Source organism: Rutidosis leptorrhynchoides, chromosome 10 (assembly GCF_046630445.1).
Source record: "Rutidosis leptorrhynchoides isolate AG116_Rl617_1_P2 chromosome 10, CSIRO_AGI_Rlap_v1, whole genome shotgun sequence".
NCBI classification, from domain to species: Eukaryota; Viridiplantae; Streptophyta; class Magnoliopsida; order Asterales; family Asteraceae; genus Rutidosis; species Rutidosis leptorrhynchoides.
In genome coordinates, this window is record NC_092342.1 from 15,128,713 (window position 1) to 15,140,492 (window position 11,780).

Here is an 11,780-nt window from a genome sequence, read left to right on the forward strand (position 1 = left end):
CACACTTATTTAAACCAAACAAAATTAGAAATAAAGAAAAGACTTTTTTGCTCCGTTGGTCCTTCAATTATACACGAAATTGCAATCCGAGTCCCTCAAGTTTTTTTTTGGATTTTCGAGTCCTTAAAATTGCAAAATTTTGCAATCCGAGTCCCTCCGTCTAACTTCTAAATTGGACGTTAACCTTTGACATGTGCCATGCATGTGAGGGTAAAATCATCTTTTTTACTCTTTTCTTTGACTTTTTTGCTTCGTTGGTCCTTCGTTTATACACAAAATTGCAATCCGAATCCCTCAACTTTTTAATTCGAATTTCGTGTATAATTCGAATTAAAAAGTTGAGGGACTCGGATTGCAATTTTGTGTATAAACGAAGGACCAACGAAGCAAAAAAGTCAAAGAAAAGAGTAAAAAGACGCTTTTACCCTCACATGCATGGCACATGTCAATGGTTAACGGCCAATTTAGACGGAAGCTAGACGGAGGGACTCGGATTGCAAAATTTTGCAATTTTAAGGACTCGAAAATCCAAAAAAAACTTGAGGGACTCGGATTGCAATTTCGTGTATAATTGAAGGACCAACGGAGAAAAAAGTCTAAAGAAAAACATTAAATATGTCATTTGAAATGCAGGATTCTATGAGAACATGATAATGCAATCTTTATATATTGATATATATAAAAATTGATATGAAAAAATATGGCACAAGAATATATATATTGAAGGTTTACACATAAAGCCATATAGTAAAATTTATTACTATTTACTACTCCGTATAATAGAATAACTGTTTATACTTAACAACCAGACATCAACTCTAGTCGACAATAACATCATCTGTTGAGGGAGTTTTCCTTTGGAAAACAGCCTCATTTCTATATGCGTATTCGTTTTTTTGGCCAAAAAAAATCATCTGCAGTCGACAATTCGATATCTATATTGAAGGTCGAAGCAGGGTCTGTTGATCATTCCAGGCATATAAATGTCTCACTATCCAGCTGGAGATAAAACAAAATATAAGCACATTGACTCTACATTTTGAAGAAAACGAAATTTTATAGGATGATTCTTTTGGCGCTTTCTTATAATAGTGAAAAGTTAACTTTTTACCGTTCGTCACTGCGATCTTAAGTATTTACTCGACTTGCATTGTTGCAGAAAAATGCAATCTAACTTGGCAGCTCCATTGTATACAGATACATCAACTGCAGCCAGAACCAGAATAATGGTAAATAGGATAATAAAATGATAACTACAAATCAGTTTTTCACAACTACTATCCATGTATCTCAACTTTGGATTGTTTTAAACGAAAAATTCAGAAATTCATAATAATCATTTTTTTCTTTCTCAAAACTGATTAATGAATTCATCCGCAATTTATTTAATACCTGATATACGAATCGTCCAAATCATCAGTTAGGCCCTGGCAACTAACAGAAATTTAAACACGGCCTGCAAAGAAGAAATCGGTTTTACAATTTCATTTTATAAACAAAATTATTTCAACCATTTATACATTTAATTTATCTGGAAACAGACTGTCAAATGTAGAACCTAGCAAAAAATTTATAGGCTTGCGCTGATTATACAACGCCATAAATCGTTATACATTAGCCGTTTTGCCCAATAGCCAACCCAGTCGTTTTTCCATCTCTAATATTATTAAGTAAAAATAAAAATAAAATCAATGCAAAAAAATTGTGAAACTATGCTTTACCTGAAGCTTGTTACCTTTATGTTTTTTTTTTTCTTTTAATCGTCGCGTTTATGTTCTCATTACACTGCATCTGACTTATTCACGTTATGGTAATGCATTAAGCTTTCGATCAGATTCTAAAGCCGATATCTTGTGGTGGGATTTCAAGATCTTTCACTCATAACTCGAGTCATGTGCCTATTACTTCCATTGCAACTCGAACCAGCTTCAAGAACTCATTCATGTCATGAAAGTTGAAATCAAGAGCCCTTTTAACAGCAGATAAAACATCTTCTTTTGAATTATCAGCGGCTGCAAGACAAATCCGTGATTTCCTCGAGGCATCCATTGCCGTAATTACATCTTGTGCCTGTAAAAAATTTGAAGCATGGGTCATTTGTGCCTCCAGTAGGTCAAATGGGTCGATAGTCTCCAAGTGCATACAGATCCTTAAACCTAGCATTATTCAAGTAAACTACAAGTGTAGGTTTTTAAACATATTATAGACGTCTAGGCGTTTGCAAAATATTATAACAACCCGTATTGACCCAAAAAACAACCCGTTTTGACCCAACAACTCCCAACCTTCTTACATAAAGAAAAAGGAAACATAATTTCGTATCTAACTTATCGGCCTTTCGAGAAATGGACTTACAAAGTTAAGAGTTCGCATGAAGTTTGGATTGTTTTTATCAACGACATGTTTTCCAGCAACCGAAGGAACACTAGCACCGTTGGCTAATGCAGCAGCCTTGTCAACCATTGCAACGTTGTTCAAGTTATCAATGCCAGAAGCTGATGCTGATGCAGAGGAAGAAGGAGACTCGCCTATCAAATTACCGAGACAAATATAAGGTTAGATCCAACACATGTTACCAAAAGTTGACTAATCCAAAAATTAAATAACCCCGAAAAAACTGAATCAGATGATCAATTGTGAGATCAATCTTAACTGTAACTATAATTTATGTCATTACCATAATATAGAAATAGTGAAAGGCCCAAACTTACCAAATTGCCCTTACTTTACTGTAGCAATTTGGCATACACTGTAATTTTCAAGTTTTTCTGGGGTATTTGTGTCATTTTGTTGTTTTAATACAATTTATAAATTGGGCCCGATATTTACTCAGCCCAGCGAAGCGGTCCTGGGTAATTGCTTGTAAATACTAGAATGTAAAAGCTTCCAAGATTCTTAATATTATATATACTATTTACTATTTCACTATATTATATTATATTATAACTAATATTAAAACACATAAATTTATTTGAACATTAATGTTCAAGACTACTTTATATGCAAAATAACACGCGTATAGATGTGAGTGGTTTGTGAAACAGATATATTATTTACACATATCTAAAGCGGTGTTTCTGAAACAAATAGAAGACGCACCCGTAGGGCCTACTTGAAGAGACGTTTGCAACTCGTTCACAATTTTGCAGTTGGTGGCATGTGTAGAAAATATAACTTTCATGTGCGCTACTTCCATGCATTTGTAAGCTAAAGCTGCAGTAGCCATCTCCTTGGTTCTTTCATATTCGTGAGCACAAAACCTAATAACCACAACCAATAGTTCATTCATATAAAACAATAACTTCTAATTTTGTATCCTTTACGCTACTGTTTTAGTGTGCGTGTATCGTTGTAAACAACTGGAACATTCATAGATAGTCGGGAACCATTTGGCAGTAGGTTCGTTTATGTTCATTCGTTTAACATAAGACAGAACATGAACACATGTTCATTTGTTTTTTCATAATAAGTAGAGACGATATGTATGACTTACTCGCAAAGTTTTGCAGTGCTATTATATATAGACATTGATTGAACGATGCCACCCCCTTGGTTATTATTCGATGATTCAAACAACGAGGCTCCGTAAAGAAATTTCAGGGCTGCTTGCATATAAAGCGCTCTACTTTCAGTGCTCGATCCACCATTCTGCATATATTATTCAACTTTTGATAATCAGCATTGGAACAACAAGAGAAACATAACAGAGATCGCAATTTCGACCTGTTTATATCGTATGATCTTCAATTGGTCAAAAGGGCAACTTTCACAAACTAAACTAAAACCAAGCCAGGTCGACGGGTTGAATATGGCCGCCAAGTGTAGTCAAATGATCACAATCGTTATTGCTTTATTTTTGTTCAGATCATTTTAATACTACAGTTCTTAAAATTATATGTAATCCCTAATATACGAATAAAACTATAACAATGCAGGTGGGTCAACCTGACCTGACCTGTTATGACCCATACTAAAATCACGAGATTCGACATTTGAAGCAACCCACCCATTTTGCCACATCTATATGAAGGGTATATAAAGGTGGCAATTTTGACCCCACACGGGTAAATATGGGTTGTATTATCTCTGACATGTCAAATAGGTTGAACTATAAGATTTATAAAAATAAAAAGAAAAAGAAAAAAATGTCAAAAGTCATTCAAAGCGTATTCAAATGCATAAATAAATACAAAATCACTTAACTGAATAAACTTAGATTAATATTGAGGTTACGTTGTCTTTACAACCATATTAACATAATAAATATACAAAAAAAATCACAAATTATACAATACAAATAATAAAATAACGGACCGACTCAACTTGACCCACCATTTATACCCATTTAAGAAACCCAGTTTGACCCACTACCCATCCTGTCCATATTGCCACTATATACACATTCTGTAAAAACAAAAAAAACAAAAAAACTACAACCTTTATGCGATCAGCCATGTGCTTAAGATTTGTAGCCTCTTTTAAAGCAATTGTCGTAGCCTGACTGGGTAATTCCTTAACCAGGACAACACCGACTGAATTCCCAATTTTGCCCTCGTGCTTGTTTGCTGATGGATCTTTCGAACTTATAGGCTGGTTTACGTTATCTTTCTGATCTTTCCCATTCGATTTCGATGCCTTCAACGGCATACTATTTTCATTTTGACGCTTTGGTGGCAACGAGTTTGACTTTTCTTTTACATAAACATCCTTCTCTAAAGATTTCTTGGAATCTTGACCCGAAACAGTACTAATTCTAAGATTTTTGTTCAACAATAACTCCTTAGATTTGTGTCTTCCTCCTTTTGACTTTTCATCATACGCCTGTGTATCTACATTTTTGGTCAAACTGTCAACTCTACTACTATCCCTTACATTTTTGGTCAAACGTTCAACGCTACTACTATCCCTTACATTTTTGGTCAAACGGTCAACGCTACTACTATCCCTTACATTTTTGGTCAAACGATCAACGCTACTACTATCCCTTCTTGGTGACTGTAACTTATTCATATTCATGATCCTCATAGGAGAAGAAGATACGGATTCAACGGGCGACTCTTTTGTTTCGAGAATATTAGTTTTAACTTTATGAGAACTTGAAACCTTCGAAGAGCTTGTAGTGGCAGCGACAACCTTATCTCGTCTTGAATGATCCAACAATTTCGCATCTTCCGTGTTTTTACCTTCATCAAAAGACTTTATTAACCTTGCTTTCTTATCCTTCTTATGGTTAGTTTCACTCGTTTCCTTTGAGTATCTCCCCGTACCATCAATTTCAGTCACATTTTTTCTTTTCTTTAAAACATCTCGTTTATCAAATTTTCCATCGTTACTGTCCGCTTTAAGTTTCTTGCACTCTTTGGGAAAATCTTGAGTACGCTCTCTTTTGTTGCCGATCTTGGAATGATTCAAACTTTTCGATGGAATGTTTTCGCGTAATTTATTGTTCTCTTTCAGCTTTAGTCCGTTCTTTTCTGCAATCAAGTTGCGAGACTGACCCGAATCTTGAAACTCGGGTTCATTCACAAGAGGAGACTGTTTCGCACCGTTCAAGCTTCGAGTTTTACATGAGGTATGAACATTCTTCTTCGAAGAATTAGAAGACATCGAGGGCCTCTCCTGCTTTACTTCATTGAATACATCTTTCGATCCATGCTTTTTCTTGACGCCAGAAGACGGGACTTGTGAACTAATATGTTGGTGGATCCCATTAGGACATGAAGCATCGACTGAGTCCAACCCTATGTGGGGTCCAACAGGATGAATGGGTTGAGAACTGTGAACAGATGGACCGAGAAATCGAGCATTTGTAGCTTTTGTAGTTTCCTCCTCGCTTATGCTACACCGATTCATTCCAGGCCTGTATAGATGACAAAATGTACAATCTTTTAGACGAGAATTTTATTAAAATGGAATGTCATATGGTCAATTTGGGTTGTGTTTTATGTGTAATGGCTCAACAGGTAATATTAGAAGATATCAAATGGGTCAAATTTTTCGAAAGTCAATAGTGCAACTTTGATGCATACAACTTGTATTATGTTGCATAACCATCAGGGGAAAATAAAAAAATGATATAAAAACTTACAGCCAGTCAAGCATGCTGCATAGCCATTTTTCAGGAAGGCTACTGGGATTTACACCAGGCGGAAGAAGCCTCCATTTCTCACATTTATCGCAACCAACCCAATCTTCTTTGACTACAGGAACTACGGTAGGCGCAGGTACATCAGATGGTATCTCATTGCCCATTGTAGATGAAGACTGGTTTTGACTTTGCTTTCCATTTAATATCTCTTTCGAAGAACCGTTGTTTTCCTGTGTGCTTTCTACATTAATGTCCTCAGACGGTTTTATATGAGCCATTTCATCGATATCTTCATGTTCTAAATCGAATTCCCCGAAGAAATCTTTATACGTCTCTTTGACCTTTTCACCGTTCTTATTTTTAGAAGTAAAAGAATCGTTTTTTGAGGCGTGAGATTTTTTCTTATTTTTTGATGATGATGCCGATGCCCATGATGACTTGTTCCCGAGACTCAAATGGTCAACGCTTTTTTTCTTCTTAGGAATAACCTCAACGGCATTACACATATCGTCACCGTTCGTTGATTCCATAGAAACAGACTTCTTCTCAATTGACTGTGACTTCTCTATAGATACAGTTTGGTCAACTTTGACCAAATCAGACCCGTGAAGTGCTGTCACACTACTTTCTTGGCTCCCCTTGTTCTTTTCGGTCAAGTGCAACACATCATACGGAAGAGGAGATAAGAGAAGACTTCCGACAACTGGAAATGATGTCATCATCTGTTGCAATATCGAATTAAAGATCTTATCATTTCGCAGTGTTCTTAAGTTTCAGATATCGAGAGAAAGAAAATGTTTTGATAGATCCGACTAAAAGTTTTGATCGTATCACTAATTCAAGGGTATTTATGGAACTTTGGAAATTAAAAGCCCCAACTCCACCTTAATCTTAATAGCTACTACAATTAGCTTTTAGTTTAGGGGTTATCTTTTCAAAGTAAAAACTAAACCTCTGATAGCCAAATAATTTACTTTCACATTAAGACCTATTTTAAAAATATAAAAGGAAAAAAAAAAAAGTTGAAGGTCCTAAAAGTTCCAAAAATTTTCGTACCAAACATACAATAATTGTAAAATGTGCTCTTTTTCCCTTCCTCTCAAATTTGAGAACACGAAAAACAAGTATAATGTAACACTTTACATCTTCCAAGAGCCATTTAAGGAGCATAATGTAGTGTTTTGGCTAACTTTATCTTGTAAACAGAAGGGAAAAATGAAAACTTTATTATATATACAAGTTTTCTTTCCCTTTTTCTTCAACTTGAAACACAAAAAGTTATTACCGCATTTTCTTTCGTTTATACTTCTCTCAAACATAAAAAAATTTCTGTTAATTCTCTCCAAACTCAAGAACAGAGCTTGTAAACATACAAACCTCGAGAATACTAGTCGGAGATTCGTTTGGGCCATCTTGAGCCATTGGAAAGAACCCGTCACTATTTACAGGACTGGTTTCCAAAGAACACGACGGAGAGACATTAAGTCCAAGTCCACTATATAATTTGGTATTTCTTTTAGTTGACAAATCATCAGAACTGACTCTGATTCGAACTTTAAGTGACTTCGGGTCAGAATCATTAGCAAAGCTGCTAAAAGAGTTGGACTTTTCACCAGAGTTTGATACAACATCTTGTTTCAACTTTTTACTGTTTGACTTTGACTTTCTAGGTGCTGACCCTCTTGATTGGGAAACAGGGTTCTGATGACCAACCTGCAGAGTCATAAAATTTAGAAATGTGTATGCAGAATAAAATCACGAGTAAACTAAGAAAAGGAGTCAAGTTGAAATGAGTCCTATTGTACGGGTCCAACGTATACACTTTTTGGACCAATCTTTAATAAAATGTTACAAATAATACATAAAATTATGCTCCAATAAGCTGAATCTTTGAATAAAATGGTAAAGAAACGTTGAACGCATTCATAAGAAAATGGGTTGAACTTGTCACCTCTATGTGAGCATTAGTTGAAGATATGGATATTGGAGGAGTCTTTGGATAAGATGATATAGGGGAACGTTGATAAGCAGGCAAAAACGACCCATATCCCCCGAACTTCGCCCCTGCAAGTAACCACAAATTGGCATCAGCACTTATAACTCCGTTAGTTTCGTTTATAAATGATTAATAAACTTACCCAAATTTTCAGCTGAAACTCCACCTTCAAAATCCTTTTGACAATCTCCCAAAACATCTTGAATTTTCTCATCCTTCAACAATTACAAAAGAGGTTTTCATGACAATGAACATATATTTCACCTTTTAAAGTTAGTATCACTAATACCAAAATTACATCTTTAGTTGAAAAAAATAGAAGTTAGATATCAAAAAAGTTTACTATGAATAATCAGTGCTGACTAATGGAAATACAATGAAATAAAAACACAATATACAATTATTGTAACAGTTAAAATTAGATAATAATAATAATAATAATAATAAATATAAATATACTTACAATATAAGATAGAGAAACATCAGGATCAATTGTTGAATCATAAGCTTCCCCTTCTTCAATTTCAGTCTCGAACTCCATCTTTTTCACCTTCAAAACCATATATCAAACTCAATCCCTCTCATCTCTATTCCCAGCAGAAATCGTCCAAAATAAACCCAATTTTTTTTTAATATAAAAAAACCCTTTTTTTACATAAATAAATTTTACAACAACAAAAAAAAAAAGAGAGAAATTTGATTCACTAAATAGAAATAAAATTCAAAAAACCCAAAAACCCAATTCAATTTATCGAAAACCCATCAAAACCCACAAAGAAATTATCTGGAAACATCAAGATCGGAACTAGAAAAAAAATCTTGTAAAATTACCCACAAAGATAAAAAAATAATAATTTCTTGAGCTAATTTACCGGATCTTTTGACGAGATTATGGAAATTTGTAGAAAGTAGAACTGGGTTTACTGCTAACTTTTTACGATCTTTATTTAGACGAAATCAATAAGCATGGTAAACGACATAAGAATCTGGGTTGGGGTTCATCAGCCGCGTTTTTCTCTCTCTATAAATTCTTTACTGTATGTATTTTTTATTGTTCAAAAATATACGGAGTAATATAAATATACTTGTGTAAATCTTTTTACCTTTTATTTTTGTTATTTGCATGAAATTTTCTTAATTTTTAGCTAGATACGGAGTATTTTTCTACATGTTTGCAAGTTATTACAGTTTATACCCTTGTTAAATCCAGTTGTTTTGTTTCAAGTGCATTAAAAAGTTGAACTACGCAAGATTTCATGACCTAACTGACTTAACATAAAGACCACACGCTAAGCAACGCGTGATGTTCACGTATATGTATTAAATGTTGTGAGACGAATTGGATTTCTTCGGATATAAGGGTGATGATTCGTACACCACCTATTTTTAGCCATACACTACTAAACATTCTTTATAATATTGTACCGTACAACTCTGTAAAGCACGTTTGATGATGTACGTCTAAAAAAATGTGTTGTACGAATCAATTCCCTTTTTTTAATCTTTTTTTTTCTCCCAGATTAGAACATTTATGGTGACATCACTTTCTTTTCAAGACTAGCGGTTACATCAACGGCTCAACGCTACTTTTTTTTTAATATTAAATTCATGACTAAACACTACCAACGATGACATACTTTCTCAATATTTTCAATTATTATTTTATGTTATTTTTGAAAGAACCCGTTCATATACATTATAAACGATTCACAATAGTTGATTACATTGCGAGGTATTTGACCTCTATATGATACATTTTACAAACATTGCATTCGTTTTTAAAAGACAATCTTTCTTTACATCAAAAATTGACAGGCATGCATACCATTTCATAATATTCACTATTCAACTATAAATTGATTTAATAATAATCTTTGATGAACTCAATGACTCGAATGCAACGTTCTTCGAAATATGCTATGAAAGACTCCAAGTAATATCTTTAAAATGAGCAAATGCACAGCGGAAGATTTCTTTAACACCTGAGAATAAACATGCTTTAAAGTGTCAACCAAAAGGTTGGTGAGTTCATTAGTTTATCATAATCATTTATTTTCATCATTTTAATAGACCACAAGAATTTCATTCCCAGTTCTCATAAATATACGTCCCATGCATAGAGACAAAAATAATCATTCATATGGTGAACACCTGGTAACCGACATTAACTAGATACATATAAGAATATCCCCTATCATTCCGGGATCCTCCTTCGGACATGATATAAATTTCGAAGTACTAAAGCATCCGGTACTTTGGATGGGGTTTGTTAGGCCCAATAGATCTATCTTTAGGATTCGCGTCAATTAGGGTGTCTGTTCCCTAATTCTTAGATTACCAGACTTTAATAAAAAGGGGCATATTCGATTTCGATAATTCAACCATAGAATGTAGTTTCAATTACTTGTGTCTATTTCGTCAAACATTTATAAAAGCGCATGTATTCTCAGTCCCAAAAATATAAAGGGTAAAAAGGTAAATGAAACTCACCATACTGTATTTCGTAGTAAAAATACATATAACGTCATTGAACAAGTGCAAGGTTGGCCTCGGATTCACGAACCTAAATTAATTATATATATTTATGTGTTGGTCAATATTTGTCTAACAAATTAGGTCAAGTCATAGTGTACCACAATCCTAATGCTCGAGACTAATATGCAAAAGTCAACAAAAGTAAATTTGACTCAAAATAATTTCCAAAAATCTATACATAATTAATATATAGTTTAAATATCGTCGTTTTATATTTTTAAATATTTTTAAAAGATTTATTAGAGTAAATAATATAATTTATTTATTAATAAATAAAATTTTATATTATATTTATATAATAAAATATACTTTTATATATATTAAGTAATAAAATTTATAGGGTTCATTTAATATTATAAAGATAATATGATAGGTATTATTAAAGTAAGTTATTACACGTAGTAAAATATGTTTGTATCAAATATTTATTTGATAAAATAATATCTATAATGATAGTAAGTAAAAGTTGTATTATTTTGTAATAATAATTATTATTATAAAAATATCAATATTTATAATTACTAAGATGACATTATGATAAACGATAATTCTAATTATGATAACTTTAATATTTACGATAATTTTTGTAGTAAGATTTGATTCTCCGGTAACAAAAGGAATTTGGATCCGCTTTAAATGCGATAGTCCATTTTAATTGTTCTGTCGGAGATTTTCTTATAAATTCACCTCCTTCATTTTCTTACAACTCACACCTTCTGTTGATGCATTTTATGCAAGTCCCTAGACATCTACCCACGTCTATTGCAGGTACAACAGTTTACAGGCCACCATGATCGTTCGTTATTATCCTATCCGTGTTTGTATGTGGTTACAGCAACTGCAGGAACGAGATTTAGATGTTTGACTATGTTAGACTTAGTCAGACGTCCGAGTGAAGCCTCACTCGTATGGCTGATAGGCTCATACGCACAGTTGATACTGAGCTAAGTCACAATTACAACCTAAATGAGAAGACACGAGTGAGTGATCACCCGTACGGCTGATGAAGCCAACTCGTATGTGTGATGGATGAATTGTACGGGTGAGTCAACAGCAGGGGTATATAAAGTCTTATGATCATCATTTTAGGTTAAGCCTCTCATTTGTTACACACACTCAGATCTGGTGAGCTCCTCCGATTCTCTCTCAACTCAAATCACC

The 11,780-nt window shown here is 33.7% G+C and overlaps 1 protein-coding gene across 3 annotated transcripts; it reads right to left on the reverse strand.

The window, feature by feature from the left end:
- Window positions 1–679: 679 nt before the first annotated feature.
- On the reverse strand, window positions 680–9,113 carry LOC139871967 (cysteine-tryptophan domain-containing zinc finger protein 7-like). Of its 3 annotated transcripts, XM_071859732.1 has the most exons (14): window positions 8,957–9,113; window positions 8,548–8,634; window positions 8,227–8,299; window positions 8,040–8,152; window positions 7,466–7,801; window positions 6,089–6,810; window positions 4,438–5,860; window positions 3,494–3,648; window positions 3,100–3,260; window positions 2,356–2,528; window positions 1,722–2,070; window positions 1,393–1,456; window positions 1,112–1,206; window positions 680–999 (listed from the first exon to the last, which is right to left on the reverse strand). In XM_071859732.1, exons 2-11 carry the CDS (start codon window positions 8,623–8,625, stop codon window positions 1,891–1,893), a joined length of 3,414 nt encoding a protein of 1,137 aa, XP_071715833.1. In that variant the 5' UTR covers window positions 8,626–8,634; window positions 8,957–9,113; the 3' UTR covers window positions 680–999; window positions 1,112–1,206; window positions 1,393–1,456; window positions 1,722–1,890. The 3 variants fall into 3 exon arrangements, with proteins under 3 accessions (XP_071715833.1, XP_071715832.1, XP_071715831.1); XM_071859731.1 differs by lacking the exon at window positions 8,957–9,113 and having other exon boundaries at window positions 1,736–2,070; window positions 8,548–8,877; XM_071859730.1 differs by lacking the exon at window positions 8,957–9,113 and having other exon boundaries at window positions 8,548–8,877.
- Between the last annotated feature and the right edge of the window lie 2,667 nt (window positions 9,114–11,780).

What these genes read in the sequence shown, in the direction of transcription:
- LOC139871967 (XM_071859731.1), bottom strand. Translation starts at nt 8,646, where the DNA reads ATGGTTTTGAAGGTGAAAAAGATGGAGTTCGAGACTGAAATTGAAGAA. An exon ending in CTCCGACTAGTATTCTCGAG is followed by an intron (nt 6,811 to 7,465) that starts GTTTGTATGTTT and finishes ATATTGCAACAG; the next exon opens with ATGATGACATCATTTCCAGT. An exon ending in TCTTCAAGTAGGCCCTACGG is followed by an intron (nt 2,529 to 3,099) that starts GTGCGTCTTCTA and finishes GTAATTTGATAG; the next exon opens with GCGAGTCTCCTTCTTCCTCT.